This window comes from Choloepus didactylus, chromosome 14 (genome assembly GCF_015220235.1).
Source record: "Choloepus didactylus isolate mChoDid1 chromosome 14, mChoDid1.pri, whole genome shotgun sequence".
In the NCBI taxonomy this organism is placed as follows: domain Eukaryota; kingdom Metazoa; phylum Chordata; class Mammalia; order Pilosa; family Megalonychidae; genus Choloepus; species Choloepus didactylus.
Window position 1 is genome coordinate 29,538,272 of NC_051320.1, and position 21,473 is coordinate 29,559,744.

Here is a 21,473-nt window from a genome sequence, read left to right on the forward strand (position 1 = left end):
GGAAGTAACTTCACTATTTTCCTTCAGAGACTGAGGACTGCACTCTGAATTTACAAAGCCAGTAAAAACAAAATCACAGGAAATGTCAAAACTTAAACTCTTTGGCTCCACCTAGAGATTAATGTATGTATACATTTTTTTTTTTTACATCAACCCAACAGTTCACTAAGACACTAACCGAAAAAGGTAAATAACACATTCACATAGCACCATATACAGCAAACCAAAGCCTGAGAAATGGAATTAGAGCAATAGAATCTTATGTGTAAATGAACTTTTATTACCTACAAATCATGCACAAATGCCTCTGAAATAGTTCTTGAAATAAACTAGACCCATTCTGGCTTATTCTGTTGGCATAATTCAAAGGTCAAAATTAAGGTCTTTTTATATTAAGCCAAGATGTTTCCTGTGAGATACAAACTAAACCCTAGTTTTGCATACAGCAGGCTATTGACTTAGGTTAATTTTATCATAAGACTTGTCATTACAGTTAAAGGAAGGCAGAGGCACACTAACAAGAAGTCACCAACAGAATACATTTTAATTTGAAAGCAATCACTGTTTATTAACTGACCAGATTATAAAAGTAATCATAGTAGACACCTGAAAGGGGGAAAAAAAAAACCCATTAAAGATATCACCTTAACAGCTATGAATTAACATAAATCTGACAAATATAAAGCAGTACCAACCCAGCTGACATTTTTAAGTAGTCTCCATTTATAAATTTAATGGGCTTTTCTTCCACCCAGAAATGTCCTCAAAAGGAGTAATGCAAACCATCCTCTAAGATTTAATTTTTTCTACAAAAGTACTAATTAAAACCCAGCCAACCCTCAATATTTAATGGAATAAAATATTCAGCACTTTAGTATTAAATAAACCTCTCTTGGGATGCAGTGTCTCACCTTAGTTCATCCTTCTAATAAGCCTATTGATCTGGTCTTCCCTGTTGCCAGCATCTCCCCCTTCTACAAAATGGGTGGTCTTTTTCTTCATCCCCCCTCTGGGAGATGATAATTTGAAGGGCCACAGGAAGTTGTTTGCTTCTTTGAAGCGTTTCCCAACAGTATAGATCTCATGAATCAGGTCTTCCATGCAGATGATGCCATATTTACCTGAAATATTAAAGGTTAAATTTAGTAACTTTTAAGGCATCCAACAAATGCCAAGTACAGATTGTAACAGTTAAATCGTAAGTAAAGCAATAAAGGGGGAAACACATAGCTTTATTTACAAAGAGGGTTCATACCAATGAAAACACACCTTCCATTTTCCTTAGACTTAATCAAGCATTGTAGGGAATACATGGTAGTAACAGTGGGAAATGCAGGGCCACAAGATTCCAGAAAATACCACTTTAAACTACCGTCAAATGGTTCCTAAATTTGCAGCACCTACCAAGCGATCGTGCAATCAAAGAGTTATCTGTCAAGGCAATCCGCTTCTTATTGATTTTGCCGTAACCACGCTTATAGATTAGTTCGTTTACTGACTTCAGGTTCGGGTACCTGAAATGTGGAAAGCAGACACAAATCAAAGAATAAGGTTATCACTGCTAAAACACATAAAATGCACCTAGCTATGTATGAAGCACATTTTATTTACTAATAAGTCACTACGAAAGAAACAAAGGGAAAGAATTACCCCCATGCAATATATGGTTCCACAATCCTCAGCATGTTAATTGAGGCCTTGTTGAGCTTAACAAAGGTGCCATTGAAGATTTGGCGAAGGCGAAGAAGTTGCAACACTTTTCGGACCTTTGGGCTCACACCATTGATACTGCAGTGAAAAGGGAGAAGAAAAGCATTGGGCTTTTAATCATAATTTTTACTAATAAAGGGTAGGGCACTAACCATTATAATTTTGAACAAAAAGTCTCACCCAAACCCTTCATGTTACAAAGACCACTGGCTGTTTCCCTTTAGTTACGTGAATTATGCTATCACTCCCCCTAAATTCTGTTCAACTTGCCTCCTCCTCTAACTTCTTTTGGAACATATCTTTGACATTTAAAACTTTCCCCTGAACCCTTTCCTCCTCCTAGTTTTGCATACCTCTGTTAGAGACCTTATGAAACTGTACTTTAACTACTTTAACTAATCTCCATCAAACTTGAACTCAAACACTCCATCAAACTTGAACTCAAACACTCAGTTAGAAAATGCTCAAACACTCCATCAAACTTGAACTCAAACACTCAGTTAGAAAATGCTTTAATTAGAGAAACTATGGGCAAAGGGCTTGCAACTGAACCATTAAAATATTAACTTCTTGTTTTATATATCCCCAAAAGGTATTTATCCCAATGTTTCAGAACCAGGACCCCAAGAATAGCGGTATGAAATTTTACTGGAGTTGTCCTACCATTCCTTTAAAACCAGAATACCTTTCAAAAAGTAAAAACTGAACTCACCCTCTGATCCTGATGACAAATGCTAATTTGGGTTCCGCAGGTACATAGAAGTTGCCAGCTTTTCTTGCCATTCTAGCCATTCGAATCTCAGTTCTGTACATTTGCCTATATTCCTTATGATAGTGCTTGGCTTTTTCATAGATAAGCTTCCTCCTTGCCTTTCGGAGCTGAAAACAAGTATTGATCATTCATCAATTTTTAGCTTCCACACACAACAGCAATACCAGTTGACTTACGGTCTTCCTTTGAAAGCTTTTTCTTGCCACAGTGTGCAATAATATTCCAAAAGACAGATAATATCTTTCATTTGGGAAGGCCACACGAAAAGATTATTTCCTTGCTCCGCACAGGAGTGAAGTAAAACAAGTTGTGCTAAGAATACCCACCTACTTTCAATCCTGGCCCTTAGGACTCTTCTTACACCCTACGGTGCATCGAAAAAATTTACTCACCATCTTTTGGGCAAACTTCTTTCTCAAGCGCTTGATCTTCAGTTCGGCAAAATTCCTTCGCTTTTTCTTGAGGGTTTCCGGCACAGCCGGCACCTTCTTCTTCTTCTCTCTAACATAAAGACGATATTAATAGTTCAAAAAGCTCATGCATTTTATTGCTCCCATTCTGTACTGTCTCCTTCTTCCATTAACAGAACCATGTCACTGGCTCTAACCACTACTATCTGTCTGCTCTGGTATGCTGTAGTATAAAATGTAAACGTTTTTATGACAACAACCGTCACATTTCACACGGGCCATGTTACTAAAAGAGCAATCACAAACATGACAATAACAAACTTCCACCTAATCCAGGTTCAGGTCCTGGCCTCTAACGGCTAATAAAAACAGTCCAGAGCAAGATAATAAGACGTACTAGACTCAAGGCTTGCTACAAATGCTGGCTGGTCCCTAGATCCTTTAACAAGGGCCTAGAATTGTCAAAAAGCAAATGGCCCTGGTTCAAGTCTTGTAGATCCACATGCTGAAAGCAGAGGCCTGACTCCAGCGACTCCTGGGCAAAACACCAGGATCAAGACGAAAGAAATTGAGAGGTTTTCCATTTCCCTCAAAACTCCTCTACAGAGAACCGGTCCTCCCCGCCCCCCAACCGGCCGGTTCCGCACATATTCAGCCTTAGCATCTCGTTACCCAGCACCTCCAATACCTTCGCCCCAAGGCCGCCCGCATCCCGCCCCAACCTGGCACTCCAGTAGTGTCATACGGCGTCACAAATACACAGAGAAAAGGGAAAAGGAACAGGCTGAAGTCGGATTGGGGGAAAGTGGGGCAAAAAGTCTCTGGTTTCGAGGATGGAGAAAGATTCTCGAGAGAACAGGAGCAACTCACTCGACACCCTCCATGGTTCCAGCCGGAAAAGAGGAAGTTAGCGCATGCGCACCGCCCACTTAAAGAGGGCAAGAGGGAAGCCTCAAGAGTCATAGGTGTCCCGGAATAAGCCAGAAAAGAACCCACAACTGAGAATACGCCTGCAAAGTTAAGAACTGCCTGATTCAACGACTTCCGATCAAGTTTCGGGTAAAATTTGTATGGGAAAAATATATGCACTGGTTATCCTCTTTAATCAATATGACATGAGCAAGGTGTCAGCACTTCGCTCGAGGGTCCTACTCTCTAGGCTGCGTTGACTGCGATAGGCTGGAGTTCCACCTCGTGATACACACAAATGACACGCCAAACGGTGCGAACTACAAATCCCGGCATGCATCACCTCCATTGCATTGCCGGCGGGAGGGCAACGCCTGCCTGGGACTGTGAGCAACAGTGACCGCGGTGGGGGCTCTAGCCAGGGAAGATGAGAGCCTTTTGGCCCGCGTTCCGAACGGCTGGCCGCAATTCGGAGTGGTTCCCGAGGCCCGGCTTTCTGCCAGTTCTAGTCTCAGACCTCAGAACCTCCGTGCTGCCCTGCCGAGGACCTTCTCTTCGTTCCTCCAGCTGCAGGGCTGTCTTTCTCAGCGCCTGATCGCAGGCGGAGCCAAGCTCGGAGTCCCCTGGTTAACGAAAGTGGCGGGTCCGGGATGAGCGAGGACCCGACGTTGGGAGAAGGATGGCCACAGCGGCCGGGTCTCTCCCGACCGCTGAGTCCGGCAGGCGGAAGCACGGACACCCCACAGTAGGGGTCGTGAGCTGCGAAGGGAGGTGCGAAGAGGGCTGGAGGCTGCGGCCACGGCCATGTGAGAGGGGCTGCCCCGCCGCTGCTCCGCGGATGGCGGGCGGGCGGGGGGCTGGGCCGGGGGCGGGGTGCGCCCGGGGGCGGGGAGGGCCGAGCGGAGGGAGGGCCGATGCCGCCGCCGGCTCTTCCAGGTCGTGGGTTATATAGCGCGGAGCGTGGAGCCCGCTCAGAGCGGGTCGGGAGCGCTCCGAGTTGCAGGCGGCGCTTTGTGGCGGAGCCCGGTGCCCGAGTGACAGCCGCCGGGAGTGCAGGGCAGGGGGACACGAGACCGCAGGGACAGCTGCAAGCCGTAGGGCAGCGCTTGCCTGCACCCAGCGAGTCGCCCCTTCGCGGCGTTCCCTCTGCCCCGCACCCCACTCTCCCACCCTTTCGCAACTTGGGTCAAGTTGACAACTCCCGCGGCGGCCGGTTGGCCCGTGCGGTCTCCGCTGCGCTCCCCTCCCCCGGGGCGAGAGGGTGCCGCGGCTCCGGGGACGCTCGGGCGGCGGCGGCTTAGCCATGAGGGCAGCGCGCGCCGCCTAACTCGCGCCTGTCACCGCCGCTGCGGCGGGACCGGCCGGAGGGCGCTCCGGGACGCGCGGTGCCGCGCACTCCAGCCGGGCGGGCACCTCGGGGACGGGCGCGGGGCGCAGCCTTCTCGCCCCGGCGGCTCTGACAAGCGCCCCGGGCGGGGCTGCCCGGCGGGGTTGGGTACGGACGTGGCCGCCGGGTTCGTGCGGGGGCCCGGGCGTCGCGATGAACATCGTGGTGGAGTTCTTCGTGGTCACTTTCAAAGTGCTCTGGGCGTTCGTGCTGGCCGCGGCGCGCTGGCTGGTGCGGCCCAAGGAGAAGAGCGTGGCGGGCCAGGTGTGCCTCATCACGGGCGCCGGCAGCGGCCTGGGCCGCCTCTTCGCGCTCGAGTTCGCCCGGCGTCGGGCGCTGCTAGTGCTCTGGGACATCAACACGCAGAGCAACGAGGAGACGGCGGGCATGGTGCGCCACATCTACCGCGACCTGGAGGCGGCGGACGCCGCCGCTCTGCAAGGTAACTCGGACCCGCGTCCAAGCATTGTTGGGTCAAGCCTCTTTCTCTCCCGCGCCCTACCCGGGGGGGCTCCTGGAATCCCACAGTCGCGGTTAGCCTGGTCCTCGAGGTAAAGAACACCCCATCGGTCTTCTGGAAGGCGAATGGAATTTGCCCCGAACATGGTCACCGGTGTATTGAGAAGAGGGAAATTGTGCCAAACCTATGTTTCTTTGGAGACCACGGGGGCGGGGAGGTCCTAAGCCCACTGAGGATAGGGGAGGCAGGGGGAGCTTTTTACTACGGGTTTGCATAATAAATTTGTCGCATTTGCGACGGGAAGCTAAAGTGCCTCGGTAGTTGGGCTCACACTCTTGCATGTACCTGGTTGGACTGGGGTAGCATTGATGATTTCACTATAACTTTAGCCGCAGGAAAACAATTACATTGTCTCGCCAGAGATAACTAAGTGCTTTAGTTACAGACAGCCTGACTGAAAGATACCCTGCCTCTTAAGGCAATATACCCTTGAAGGATTTAAGATTTCTTATAAATCCATGTTTTTTTGGTAACCCCAGGAAATCTGCATTTCTGTATATTTAACTAACCGGAATCTGAGACTTTTTTTAAAAAAAGCCAAAGTGGAGACCATAACCAATCATAAATCTTGGCCCAGGAGACTTGATAATGAACTCACTTTTTTGACAAAATTTTTCATTTCCAGGGAGAAGTGAACTATGCTAAGATGATTAACTTGGGCACGCACACACCCCCCCCAAATAGATCATTTGTTACAGAAATTGGCAGCTGCATTTTAGATAGGAAAATCTAAGGTTGAAAATGTGAAGTTCCAGTGGTAATGGGGTAGGAAATAAAGATTTCTGTGCTCCCTACCAAAGCTTAAAAGATAGGAGAATTCATTTTCCAGTAAAAAGATTTTGGGTTTTTTGATTGTGAGCATGAGTAAAATGTGGTAAAATGCATGCTTACCTGTAAACTTCCTTTATATAAGGCACTTCTTAGACAAGTCAGCTACTCCAGTTAGAACACACTGTTGACCCCCTGCGTTTCCATGAAAAACTTTACATTCATTTCTTGGCTGCCAAGGAATTCAGATTATTTATTGTAGTTTTGATTTCTGAGCCTTGATGTGAGCTTCCATTTTGAGGGTGCTCATACTGAAGAGCATACTGAAGCTGCTGGCCACTGCTCCCCCCAAGAGATGAGTGTGCAGTGTATGTGTTGGGGGTGGGGGCTGTTACTCTCTGGGCTGAGATCAGTTCTTTCCAGGTGTCTGTAGATCCAGGAAGCTGATCCCAAGTGGTCTGACTTGCACTAGGCTTGTCACAATTACGTGGCTTTCCCCTAAGCAAAGTTATCCAGTAAATTGCTGTAATTCCCCAAGACTTTTGGTGGGGGTGGGGGTGGGGGGAATGCAGCTGTAACTTCAGTCTTTGGCAAGCCTTCTGGTGTGAGAAATTTGACGCTCACTGTAGTATTTTTGTTTTGTGTGATCTTTGTTCTATTGATTGCCATGTGACTCACTTTCTGTACCCCCTTCTCTGTTCCATTTCTTTTCTCATCTGGACTCTGAGGACAGCTGGGAATGGTGAGGAAGAAATTCTGCCCCACTGTAACTTGCAGGTTTTTACCTACACCTGTGATGTGGGGAAGCGGGAGAATGTCTACCTGACAGCTGAAAGGGTCCGCAAAGAGGTTGGCGAGGTCTCCGTCCTTGTCAATAATGCCGGCGTGGTGTCCGGACATCACCTTCTGGAATGTCCTGATGAGCTCATTGAGAGAACCATGATGGTCAATTGCCATGCACACTTCTGGGTAAATATAAACATCCTTGTTTTTTTATTACTGGTTCCACCTCAGAGAGAAGGTTGGGAAGGAGGAAGACTTCAGTGCCAGCCTGAAAGCCACCTGTCCAGCTTCCTTCACATGAGCTCCCTGCACCCACCCATCCATGGTGAATTACAGCATATGCCAGTTACTGTAAAATAGTTGTTTTCTTTTTTCCCCCAATTCATTATTTTTTGAGAGGGTAAAGGACTGAACGTTTTGAGCTAGTTTGAAAAACTGCCATAAAAATAACAAGAGGGCGCATAAAATCCTGGGTTTGTTTATTTTACTTTTTGTAGAGTTTGTAAAACATTGGTTATACTTATGAATTCCTAAAGCCAGGGCTTAGGCTTCCAAATTACTGCTCAGCCACATTTTAGAAAGTGCCAAAGATTCTGAGATCAGCATTTGTGGTCCATTGGGAGTGATCAGGCCACACTGGCAGTCACTGAACATCCACTGACCGTCCAGCAGGGCCCCTGGCACTGACCTGTTTCAGGGCATCTCCCAGGCCTTCGTGGCTTAGATGGCGCCTTGCGATGAGAACAGAAACCCCCCAATAGGAACCACAGAATTGCTATATGGGGGAGGGGGGTTGGGCATATGAGACCTCAGCTGCTAAACTTCAGAACTCACAGCATAAGGACTACTTTGGAGTCAAAACCAGCCACCGCGTTTTCAGCTGAACTTAACTTGCAATGAGGATAGGTTTGAGTTTCCCCTTCCCCGCCCTGCCCCCAAATCTGTACACTTTTGACCCACATTGTGCTTTTCTTCCTTGTAGTATTTCCCCTTTATTTTTGTAAGCAGGAGGGATGCTGTATAGAAAAGGTAAGGAGATAGGGTTTTATTTTTTTTCCATAGGCAGATTAGCCTTCTAATAGAACACAACAAAGAACTGTTTCTCCTAAATAGGTCACATTAAACCTCATTAATTTTTTAGCAACTGCTTAAAAGCTTAATCTGGCTCTAGAAGTACTTATTCTAATGTTGTCCGTTGAACATCAAACCTTTTTTCTGATCCTCGAACAAGTTTATTTTAATATCTTATTGTTTTGTTTTTAAACATGAGCTTTGTTTTATTCATTTCCAAACCTCTAGAGATGAACCTATAAATGCCTGAGCTAACTGCTACCTATGTTTTAAATTAGTAAGATGACCAACTATGGTTTGAGAGGGGGTGTAAGTGTGCTCATGTGTGTTACATGTGTGCATGTAGGTGTGTGTTTATTGTGTGCAGTGGGGGTGGGGAACTGAGGCTGTGGAGGCCACAAAGACAGCCAGCCAACGGCAATGGAAATGAGGATGGCTTAGGTGAGTAAGGACCAGCACAGCCAAATCAGCCCAGCAGTATACTTTATCGAGAATCGTGTGTGTTTAAAATTCTGAGTCAAACAAATTTGGTATACCAATTTGGGTTAAGCAACTACCATTTGGAATAAGATATATATAAGTTTCAGGTAAACTGTAGTTTTCCTGCTTGAAGAATGGTAAAGATGAAGCTGTCATGAAGACTCCAGTTGATTTTGGACTACTCAAGTTACAAACTCCTATCCCTGAGATTGCTTTTCCCAGTAACGTTTGACTGAGGTGATGCAAGATTTCCTAACTAGAAACTTTTACCTACACAAAATACTCTGTACTTTAGCCATCTCGCTTTGAACTTGAGCCATCTTACTTTGCGTGATTATTTTGCTGAATTGTAAAGTTTCAAATGTAACCAGATTGTTAAAGAAACCCTATCCAATCTGCAGTTTGAACACTTACAACAGGAAAGCAGTTTATCTTCTCCGGACATCCTATAATATGAGCCCTAATTTAGAGTGTGTTAAGAGCAGAAAATTCACAGCCTTCGTCTTAAGATTGCACATACATTGATACACAGTATTTATGTTAGGCTGCTTTCTAACATAAGGAAGCAATTAAATCAAATCTCTAATAGAAAAATTATTCTTGAACTGCATCTGTATACCAAGGAAGAACATACTACCTTCCTAGAGTTCTCACTGTGCTTTGAGATGTTGCTTAACCACAGTTTTGGGAGTTCTTGGAAGCTTTGTCAGTTATGACGTCACTACATATTAAAATATGGGAGGCTCCTGAATTCTCCAGCTGTTTTTCCCCTAAGCATCTAAACTTAAGAATTTATTTTCAATATTGAGTCAGAAAACTCATTTTAGAGTTGGAATTTCTGACTTCTTGCTGAGACTTAGAAACCTTTTGAGTAGTTGAGATCTAGCAACTAAAATTTAAAAGAATACTTAATATAATTTTTACAGTGGTTTGTTTTGTTTTTGTTTTAATGCGTATCTTAAGAACCACCCAAATTCAGCTTCCATTAGAAGAACTTTCCCTCTTAGGCAAAAATGTTAGTGGTAATTTTCAAAGATGTATTGGCATGTCCTGTTTTCTTTCCAGAATAACAAGTGCATCTTTTTACTGTATCTGAGTGGGGAAAAGAAGTTGCCCCATACATATGAAGAAGCAGGTCAGCTGAGCAAAGACTTGTTCAATCATTTGAACAGATCATCTTGAGCCTGACTTTTAAGTAGCAGTTGATGCCTATTTTCATCGAATAATAGATAATGTGTTGATCCTGACTCAGAATTAAAGTTATATACAGTGCAATAGAAATTCATGTGGACTGGTCTGCTCATCTTCCACTCAAGAGCTGTGTGTGCTCCTCCTTCTGCACCATTTCTCCCATTATTTCCTCCCTTCTAGAATGCCCTCTTCCCCTCTTCCTCTACTCCATAGGCCGTTTTAAAAAGGCCTAGCGCAAGTTCTCAGTATAACCTGCCCTCCCCACTCCTGCCTTTTCCTGCCATTTTTGGAAATTAGACCTGCAAGGAACAAGAAATCATCCCCTCCAGACTCTTGTTTTCAGATGAAGCTGCACCAAAATGACTTTTCTAAGGCTTTTCTTTTTTCTCCATTAGTCTCTTACAGCATTTGTAGTCATTCTCATCATTTGCTGCTTAGCATATGCTTTTTCATTTAACTTTTTACTCATTGTGCCCCTGTATTGCAAGGTAGATGGCGAGCCGTCTGAAGGCAGTTTGTTAGATACGTCTGCTTGTTTTCCCTTGCCTGGAACAGAACTCTACTTGGAAATCACTCAATAAATGTTTGATAATATGGGCTAGACTTCTGCTTAAATATTTGGAAGATAACCTATTCAGAGAATGTTCACATAGGTCCATGTTCTGGGATTTCAAAAGGTAAGCATTATGTTGGACTAACTCAAGCTGTGTAAGATTGTTCTCCTTCAAAGTGGGGCTGGCTCATGTTCATTACTGCAATTACTGCATCTCTTTTTCCATTACCACACAGTTTTTCCCTTTCCCCAGCCCTACCTGTATGTTTGTTTTTACTGTAGTAGGTTAACTCTGCTCATTGGTGTCAGGGTAGCAACTTTGAGAAAGCTGGTTTTGGTATACCAATTTGAATTAAACTCAAATTGAACACATGGCAACCATCCAAATTGTGCAATAACCAGGCTCCAACGGAGAGAATCCCTAGAGCAATTCCTTCCTTGCTTCTTAGCCATTTACCATGTCCATATATTTTGCAAGCTTTTACAACATGTGGCAATATTCTCCACAGTCCCTGTGTCCGCTATGGCTCTTTCCATCTTCCCGTGTTCTGCTCTCACCAGCACCTCTCCCAGGAGCCTGCTCTTGGTCACTGGTCAAGAAATGATAGATGTGGGGTAGGTTCTAGTTTATCTGTAGATCCCTTTTGACTAAAGAGCTATATCTGGCCTCTATATGTGAGCAGCAAATTGATCCCTGATTAACCAAAGGGGGAAGCAAAAGCATTTGACTCTAGGCCTTTTATGTTCTGAAGAAATTTTAGCATGGTGAAGGACTAAATCTGTCAAATAGCTAGTAGGTAATTTACTTCTATTGATATGGTAGTCAGACAAGATAATTGGTAGTTAATTAATAGACCACTTAACTTAAAAGGTTTCACAGTTTTAAAATACTAATTACTGAATTAGGCATTTATCTATATCCAAATGTCTAAAGTCTATTGAGTTAAAATCCATCTAGAAAAAGTAAAAGCCTACCAGTTGGATCTGAGTAATGTAGCACTTAAAAACATTAGTGCTATGGTCATACCTAACATTGCATGAATGGTCCCTGACCATTAATGTTTAAGTTCTTGTGTGATTTACTGGTTTTTAATCTCAGATACTGTATTCCTCTGTTCTCTGGTCAGGGAAGCCTCGTTTTGTTCAAGGCCTCATAGATATAGAATTTTTTAAAAAGTCTCTGAAGTAGTCAGACAGAACTATTTGGCCAATATTTCTTCCTCCATGCCATAATATTAAAATTGAAAAGCTGAATATTTTGTAGAGTATTGCATTGCATATTTTAGGGTAGCTACTGGAAACTTGGGATTCATGGCCTATTTTTGAAAGTCTGCACTAGAACTAGTTTTTGCTGTTAAATAAATGTTATATGTAAAAATAAAATGTTTGAGCTTCAGAAGGAAGAACTCTCTTATGTCTTGATCTGAATTGTAAATTGAAATTGGACAAGTGTACTTCATCTTATTAATTCTTGTTCAAGGTACCGATGTAGTCACAGTCAAAAACTCAGCAAAACATCTCTTTTGATGCAACTGCTTGCGTATGTGGACTGTATACAAAACAGGGTCATTTCAAAGCTTTCTTCCCTAACACAAAATAAGATCACTTGCTCATTGAACTTTGAATTCCTATATTTGGTATGTTACGTGCTGAGCCGAAATCTATTGCTACTAGATATCAAAGTCTATGACATGATGAAGTTTCACTTTTTGTAACGGGTGTGAGCAGGGAACTAGACACTGCATCCTACAGAAAGCTTCTCAGCATCTTGGATGTATGTCCTAATCTGTATCTGGTTATCTCAGTTTTTAGAAAATATTGCTAAGTAACCAATGTCATAATTTCTATATGATATGAAAAGATCACAGTGATTCCCTAATTGCCACAGCCAGTGTGCAGCTTGATCTTTCTACAGAATGTGATCCTGTTGACCATTTCCTTGAACTTCTAGTCCTTTGTCTTCCAAACTAAGCATACTTTCTCCTGCTTCTTTTCCTGCCTTCCCAACCCCTCTCACCTTCCCTGCCTTTGAAACGTGAAATTCTTTCGGATTTTGTGCTCAAACCTTTTCTCACTGTGCACCTCAAACCAGGTAATCTATTTATTTCAGCAGTTTCAACTGTGATTTTTAAGACAGTTCCCAAGTTCATGCAACTGTCTTAACTGTTCCACGAATTCCCTAAAAGCCACAATCTGAAAACTGAACTGGCTCCTCTTTGCTCCTTCCTGCTTTCTCCAGTGTGGCTAGTTGCCAGGCTTGGAAACACCAGCATTCTCTCTTAATTCTTCCGTCCTCCACACATGGGTCACCAAGTCCCGACTGTCCTGTTGGCCACCATATGCTTTGATCCCTCCTTTCCATTCCCACCTCCTAGTGAGTGCCATCGTCACCTCTTGCCTGGACTCTTGAAAGAGCCTCCAAACTTCTTTTCCATTTCCAGTCTTTGCTCTCCAACCTAGGATTACATAAGCCAGATTTCATGTGCCTGCTTCAAGCCCTTGCATGACCATATTGTTCACAGCGTGAACTCCAGACTCTAGCATGGCATCTGAGGCCTTCCAAACCTGCTGTCCACCTGACTTGTGGCTCATCACCTATCACATCCCCTGGTGTACCCCACACCGCCACCAGGCTGGACTCCTTTCTGCTCTGGAGGAGCCCTGCACTCTGATGCTTCACACAAGAGCCTCTGCTGGGCTCTTCTGCCTTAGCTCCTGTCTCAATAGGGGACAAAAGAAGTTGAATAGTTCAGTCAAAGTGGACCACTACTGCCAAGAAAAAAAAAAACAAACAAAATATTTTCCTGTTACTTCACAGTATCTTTATATGTTAAGAGTGGCAGTCCCTGTAGAATAGTCATCAGACTCTTTGTTCCTTTCTTGTTTGATCAGTTGTGAGATGTGCTACTTATTCCTGGAAGTAAAGTTGGTATTTGTTCTTTTCTCCCTCCTTGTTTCTACATCCGGAGCTTTATCCATTATCTGCCCAAGTAGAAATTAATCTATAGGAATGTCAAAGCGGAAGCATTCTTTAACCTGTGCTAATGCTAACGCTGACTGAATAGCTTTTCTGGAAAGACTGAATGGATGGAGCGTTCTCAGCACAGACTTAGCCATTCATGGCAGGATTGGGTCACTGGGGCCAAGAGAAGAGCCCAAACCCCGGTAGTTAAATACTTACCCGATCACAATCGCTCCATTTATTCTCTTCCCTTAAGTTTGTTTCCACACTAATCATTTTTCAGATTTTCAAGGTCTCTGGCAAATTCCGGTGAATTGATTTTAGTAACTTGAATATATGTGGCAATCAGAGAAAACTCTTTTCAAGCAGTTTAATAACCATTTGGGAGTTAGAAAAGTAGGAAACCTCTTTAATTTTTTTTCTTGAGTTAAGGAATGCTAGTATCAGATTCATATAAAATTTCTGTTCTCTCAGGAACTAAAATTAAGCCTGTTTAAATTATGCCAGGTAGCCAATTTGTCTCTCTCTATATCTGCGTATATGCATAAATATACAGATGACACGTTTTGTTTGCTTGCTTGCTTGTTTTGGTATGCTCAAGAACCCCTAAGTTGTACTACATTGAAATTCCACTAGGGGGTGTGCTGGCAGGGTGGATTTGGTCTTATTTCCTTCTACACACGTAACCAATGTTTTCTTAAGAGAAGGGGCCTTTTCTAGCTAATCTTTGAAGTATTAAAAAAAAAAAATCTAATAGTCTTTAAGAAATAGGATCTTATTCCCTACCTTACCTGAATGGGTTAAATCCAGTGTTTAGAACTTGTAACTCCGGGAATCAGATTAAGATGCATCACTTTCTCTTGGTTTAATTGGTGATTTCTTATCTCAGAAGTTAGTATAATAGTTACCTATTCAGAGGACACTCTGCCTCCTAACCCCCTTCTTAAAGTTTCTGTTAACTGACCTAGATGCTGCTTTCAGGTTGAGAACCCTTATAACCGTAATTGAAAAATAACTCAGAGGACAGAGCCTCTTAATTCTTTCTTTGAAAATATTTAAATACACACTATTAGTAGGTAAAGCATCCAGCTGGTAGCTACACCAGGGTAGCCTTAGAAAACTTCTCTGTATTGTTAACCTGACACCCTGTTAAGATATTGTTGAAGAGTGTGGCCTTAGGATTGCAGCCAGTTCACCTCAACCTACTTGGCCACCAGTTTCACCCACCTGGTCCTTACCACTGGAACACGTTCTTCCCTAGGTTTCTGCAGCCTTCCATCATCTCGGCACCACCAGGGGAGACCTTTTCATTGGAAGGAAAGCTCACCTCTTTTATTTGATGATCTTCCCCTGGATGCCCCATTCTTGAGTTTCTTTTTCTTTTTTTCCTTTATTTGTCAATTCTCTTAAAACTCAAGTTCACACCTGTCAGAGACCATTTTCCTAAATGCTCTGAAACTAAAATTAAGTGAACCCAGGGAAAAAAAATTGAATATCCTCTCATAATGATCATAAAACTTTCAACACTGCAGCAAGGGCTGCCAGAATATTTAATAAGTAAGGGCAATTACTGCCGCCACCTCGAGTGCTGTCACGTTAACCCAACTGACAAGTCACTTGCAATGAATTCACATTTGGAAACAAAACATTACTCGTTCTGTGAAATTTTCAAAGATACTCGAATGTGTGAAAAGTGGCAACGATGTGAACACTGCACTTTTTGGTTTGAGGAAACCAGTTTCTCTCCTTTGATGCTCGCATAAAATGAGTTTCTTGCCCTTCCTTCAAAAGCTTAAGTATTGTAGATTTTGAATATTAACAGGGTTCGGATTCATAGTGTTATTCTAAACAATGGGGCTCAAAATAACCCTTCCCAAATCAGTGTAACTGGGAAAATACTTGTGGTGTAACTTACGTAAGCACATGGGTATTTTGAGGACAAGTGAAACTTAAAATTCAAATCCTGAATTTTCCCACCTGCAAATTGTAATTAACATACTGCCCCCTACTGATTTCTCAAGGATTTAAAAAATGGGGTTAGTTCTGTGCTTTCTTGAGAAATAGAAACATACTGTGTAATAAATTATTTTTAAATAATGCTCTACCAATTTTTAGTATTGTATGTTTTCTGGACTCTTCTTCTTCAGGCGTTATAGTTTATATTTAAAACAGTTGTTTTCTGCCCTTAGTTAAATAGGATTGAAGAAAAGGATTAGAAAAGGGGTACTGCGGGAAAGTGGGGTTTTTTTGTTTCCCAGCATCATCTAGGATTTTGGATGAAAGGGGCTAGGCAGCTGCAGCGACAGCTAACATCTGTTTTTGAGGCAGCTTCTAGTGGTCAGGTATTGGTTTTAGCAGGAAGTGGTCAGGCACTGAGGACCAGGAATTGTAGCAACTCAGAAGGAATAACATAGCCAAAAATAGATAGCACTTATTACCAAACTAGCCTATAAATATATGCTTAATGAGCCTTGTGTGCATTTACTGTGCTTTTAAATAGCGCTTAAGTTTTACAAAGCCTTTTCATAAATACTCTTCTCTCATTTAGAGCCTCACAGCAACTCTGATTTAAGTAGGGTCATTATCCCCATTTTTATGGATAAGGAAACAAACAGAGAACTTGTGGGATTTGCCTAAGGTTACCACTAGGAAGGAAGAAGCTAAGACCCAGACCCTCATCCTAGGGCTCTCGGTTGGGGCCTGCCTGCACAAATACTTACCTGGACTTTAGAGCTTCCGGTACCGTAGATTTCCCTATGAGTCACTCATGCTTTTGCCCTGTGTTGTAAGAATTAATCTTTGTGTTTATTATTATTATTATTATTAGCATGGTTAGTTTAGCAATGACTGATTAGCCCTAGCTTAGTACCTCCAGAAAGTTTGTTCCATAAATTAGATACAACTCTAAAATTCTAGAATTTTATTACCAAAGTCCAGTTCATCTGCTTTTCTGTGCCTCTTCTCTAGTTTTCCAGGGTCCCTATCAGAGGTGGTTATGTCATTGAGAATAGTATAGTGCATCTGTAGTCACCTAGCTTAATTCTCTTCCTCATTTTGCATGTGAACATTGACAAACTGGAAAAGAAAAGGTAGGAAATGAAAAGGGCTTTTTTACAAGGACTAACTGAAGAAAGTACTGTAAATACTTGGTACCAAAGTTTCCATTCAGTGTGGTTTTTAGCTTATCTCCTGGAAAATGTAAAACTTTTAATTCTCTTATATAAATAATCTTGTGGGATCAGAATTCCAAATAGCTCCATAAGCTTTGCCTTTGGAAATAGTTAATCATGGATTTTCAGAATTGTCCAGTTTTGCCAACTGGCTGATGATGTGCCCAAACTATGGCCCAAGCATCTGATTTTGAATGGAGTAATTTTATTTTTTTTTCCCCAAGTAGGGTTTTCTCATAGGCTTACAGAAGCAAGAAAGCTTCTGTTCTGTAGTTCGCTCAGTAGTTCACTTGTCTAAAGTAAAGGTATTAAAAAAAAAAAAAAGGTAAATGCTGTGGCTAAACATGTCTAAATTTCTTGTCTTGAAAGCTAAGCCTTCAAAGCCTCTGTGGATGAGGCTTTTAGTTCTCTTTTTCAGAGCTTGTTCTAATGGGGGCGGGGGGTTTGCTAGTCCCAAGGCAGTCCCTAAACACTGTAATCGTCCACACCGAGCTCTGGAGACTCTCGGTGTTGATTTGAACCAACCTTCATCTGATAAACATTTGGAGGATGGGATTGGAGAATGATCTTCCCAACCTTCAGTAGCCTGGTTCAAAGCATATGGGTGGGAATAGAGGGGGAAGAGGTTAGTCTGTCTATTTTGCTGAATTCCTGGGAGAAGTTAACCTGAAGCTGCTTCAGTGTGGAGGAGGCAGGCTCCCCAGGCTGTCCTCCACGGTTGGTCTGGAGCAGCAGCCTGGCACCGCCAGGCATCTTAGAAAGGCAGACTCTCGGCCCCTCCCAGAGCTGCCGAATCAATCTGCCTTTCATTCATTTTCCCAGGTAATTCCTATGCACATGAAAGTTTGAGAAGAAACTGTTCTTGAACAGTTATTTACCTTCCCACTTTCTCAGAATTCTCCCCTTTTCCCCCCTGTGCTAACTAGCTCTTGAGAAATCTTCCAGACTAGGAAAATGCCAGACAATGCACTCTGGCAAATTAAAAAATTATTATTTTTTAATTTGGATTCAAATCCTGTGTCTGAAAGGATCAGTTAGGGCGTTCAGTATTCCTCCTGGTTGCTGTGCCTAGGGTGGAGCTCCCACAGCCGTAAACATCCTGGCAGAAAGTTGGAGCCCTGCCTTGAAGATCTGTGTTCCTCCTGCCCAAATGGCTCTCTGGAAATAGGTTCCTGGAGGCCAGCAGCAAAAGGGGACTTCCACAGGGACCCCGACTGTCCTGTTGTATGCCCGAGCCCCAAAAGCCCAGCACTGGCATGTTGTTGGCATTCGATATTGTTGGATATTGAATGAATGAAACAAATGAATAGTGTCTCACATATCCTTGCTATACTTGAAAGAACATTTTATTTTTTAGACCTCACAATTTAATAATAATGTTTTGAGTGGTTTAGCCAGAATTGTGATTGATAATTGGTTAGTGCTGACTTTGTTATTGTCCTTCAGAGATATTTTTTAATTTAGTAGTGGAATGGTAGTTTGAAAGTATTGACATACAAACCACAAATGGTAAGCTTTTGAGCCCAAATTTTTGTGTGTGTGTGTGTGTGTTTTAAATCCCAGAATGTAATCCAAACCTGGAAAAATGTCATTACCAATCTGAGAATTAGAATTTAGGAGAAAATCGTCACTGGACTATGTGGAACTTACTTTGCTGAAGTGAATGTTATTTCTAAAGAATGGTTCTCATGGGGGCGATTTCCATCCTAAGGAACATTTTGGAGCCATTTTGGCTGGTCTCAACTAGTGGGGTTGCCACTGGCATGTAGTGAGTAGAGGCCAGGGATGCTGCTAGTCATCCTCCAATGCACCATGAGGTAAAATCACCTGGCCCCCTGGCCCAAAACATCAGTGGTGCCAAGATGGAGAATCTTTTAGAGCACTGGTTCTCAAATGTGGTAATGTGTTGGAATCACCTGGGGGATATTGTATGTAGTACCTGATCCCTTCCATAGAGTGTCGGATGTAAGTGGTGAGGAATGTGGCCTGGGCATCAGGAGGTTTGAAAGCTGCCCAGGTGATTCTAAATGTAGCAGGAACACCACTGATTTATAGAAAAGTTGGTGTCTACAATCCTTTTAAGAGGTTCACAAAGCTTGCTTGCTTGCTTGATTGATTTTTGACAAACCTAAGATGGTCTAGACACCTCATGGGCTCTCATGTATATTGAGTGAATTCTAAGTTGCTATAGAATTGTGAATTCACTTATGTGAATTCTAAGTGAATTCTAAGTTGCATGTTTAAGAAGAAACAAGTCTTCAGGAATACCTCTTGATTATATCTATCCTTCATCCAGGTAAAGAATTTAATTTTTTTTAAAGAGCCCACAGTAAGCAAAATAGGAAGCAAGGAAGAACTTGAAGTTTTACACTTATGGAATGAAATGGATGCTGGAAGATGGTCATGAGGGCTTTCCTGGGCTGTGCTGGAGCCGAGGCCAGGGGATTCCACAGCTCAGACGACCTGAGCAGGGCTGAGCCTGTGTGCAAGTGTTCATGCCTCATGGAGGTGGTTACTGGTCGCTAGAGCAGAACCAAAGCCTCTGCCTTTCGGAAGATGTGTCTTGATTACAGTTTCTGAGATGTGATTTTGGTTTGAGGCAAAGCAAAGGGATTAATGATAACCTTGCTTGGCAGGTTGCAAGCAATTTTGGCTGCAATTTTGTGGGTTATTTTCATGATTCCATTAAGAGTTATTAAATAGGGGAAGGGGCCTGAGCTTGAGGGAGATCATCTAACACTCCTTTGATCATCTAGGACCCAGTCAGGGGAATGATCAGGGAAAACAGGATTTCAGAAATAGTGTTCAGCATCCATAGTTTCTTTTACCATGTTGAGCTTCCATGGCCTCAAGAAAACACAGGAAAATGATGGTTGTTTCACACAGATAATTTGTGATTTTTAAAATTAGTAAAAGGATTGAGTTCAAGTTACATTATTATTTTTTTTTTTTTAAAGAAGAAGGATATTTATTATCTCATGTGGCAAAATATATGCAGCTAGGGTGGTTCCAGGGTTGGTTAATTGAGCATCTTTTTTTTTTTTTTTTTAATTAAATTCAGTTAAGTTACATTATTTTTAAAGGCACAGTCCTGACAACTTGTAAATACTTAATGAATAGATACTTTTACTGATCTCCAGATGCTGCCATCTGCATCAGTGGGGTTGGTACCTTATGGAATTACTTACAAGAGTCTTACAAAAGTCCTACCTCAGTGTTACAACTTGTATTTTGAACATATGGTAGAAATGGAAGAAAGAATTGTTGAATATAGAATTGTAACATTGTAGAGCTAAGAAACCTTGGAGGATCTCTTCTTTTTAAGTCAATATTCAGAGAAGTCAAGTAATATAAGGAAGGTTAAGTAGTTGGCAAGTCAGGATTGTGTGGGTCTCTAGCCTCCAAAGCCAGCGCACTTGCCACAGTCCCATCCTGGAACTCACAGAAGTATTGGCATATCTGAGTTTTACATCTTGTAGCAAAGCCCTAGGGAATGTCAATATCCGAGTTGCTACCTCAGGGTAGATTCCAACCTTTCAGCAGTGGGAAGACAAGTGAATAATGCATTTATTCTTGCTGAATAACTAATGGTGTCATCATCCAGATGTTCATCTGGAAAGGCCGGCTCTTTGATTAGCCTCTTGGTTGCAGGGTACCTGTGGGAGCATTCGTTGTGTATTACCTGCTGATGCAGTTCACGTGCCTCAAAATAATAATAATAATAATGTAGATGTAACATTGGTACAAATTTGACTATTATGACATATCATTTAGTGTCTCTATATCCAAAGAGACAATGTTTTATCTCAATTTGAGAGAAATTAAGATGAGCATTTGTAAATTCTGAGAGAGTCTTGGGGCTCTGTGCACAATCGGGCAGGAGACCCATCTGTCCCTGCAGACATACCTAAATTTGGGAGGGGGAGGAGGTCATGGCCATGGGAACGCTATCATTCAACGATACGTATTTCAGAATCTGCTGTCAACTGCAACTAAAATATTTAAGTAATATATTGCTAGCAAGTATAGATTTAGGTTTTACTTCCTAATTAAAGATAATTTTTAATGAAGAAAATTTCTTTTTCAAGTAACGCTTTCTACAAAGTAAAATTTACAAAGTTCAGTTAGTATATTGATAGCAGATACCTCTAAATCTGCAAAATTGAGTATTTATTTAACCATATGTTCCTTACCCATTAAAAATGTCACTGTTTTGAATCTTTGAACACATTATTTATACTACTAGCCCTTTTAACACAAGCTCACTGTATTTCTAGCACCTTAGTTAGTGCTGTTGAATCATTGTTTATCAGGAGCAGTGACTGAGTTCCTGGAGGAGAGTGCCACCAGATGTCATTTTAGCCTTGTAAATAAGCATGAGAATTTTCCTTCGTGATTCTGATAAAGATAAGTTACTTTGGTGGTCACACTGGTAGAAGCTCCAAAATGAGGGATAGTTATTTAACCATTTGGAAGGGCTCCATAGGATTTCTAGTTAGATCTTTCTTTGGCCAGTGAAGTTCTAATTGTATTGGATTTTTTCTTCAAACTGTCCATAATGTTGTTTTTTGCAGATTCTTAAAACCCTTAAACATACACCAGAAAACTGTACTATACATATATTGATGGTGTTAATGTTTTCCTCTCATAATATAATTGTGTGGTCCTCTTTAGATGAATATCTACTCTATTTCTTGAATGTTCTTGGACATTGAAGTGATAAACACTTCAAAAGATTCTTTTAAAAAGATGCCTTTTCTTGAATTGATCACAGGATGGTTGTGCAA

General features: G+C 42.3%; 2 protein-coding genes across 3 annotated transcripts in view; one reads left to right on the plus strand and one right to left on the minus strand.

Moving 5' to 3' along the window:
* Positions 1–257: 257 nt before the first annotated feature.
* RPL7 (ribosomal protein L7) lies at positions 258–3,810 on the minus strand. Its single transcript, XM_037802899.1, has 7 exons — positions 3,763–3,810; positions 2,875–2,983; positions 2,423–2,589; positions 1,651–1,788; positions 1,405–1,514; positions 912–1,121; positions 258–606 (listed from the first exon to the last, which is right to left on the minus strand). The coding sequence occupies exons 1-6, from the start codon at positions 3,774–3,776 to the stop codon at positions 913–915; spliced, it is 747 nt and encodes a 248-aa protein (XP_037658827.1). The 5' UTR covers positions 3,777–3,810; the 3' UTR covers positions 258–606; position 912.
* A 353-nt stretch (positions 3,811–4,163) lies between these two features.
* Positions 4,164–21,473, plus strand: part of RDH10 (retinol dehydrogenase 10) — a 29,122-nt gene continuing 11,812 nt past the window's right edge. Inside the window, exons 1-3 of one of the 2 annotated variants that reach the window (XM_037802896.1) lie at positions 4,164–4,607; positions 5,382–5,630; positions 7,210–7,445. In XM_037802896.1, coding sequence (XP_037658824.1) covers positions 4,481–4,607; positions 5,382–5,630; positions 7,210–7,445 — 612 coding nt within the window. In that variant the 5' untranslated portion in view covers positions 4,164–4,480. Of the gene's footprint in view, positions 4,608–5,211; positions 5,631–7,209; positions 7,446–21,473 lie in introns of those variants that run through there. The other variant, XM_037802897.1, reaches the window with a different exon arrangement.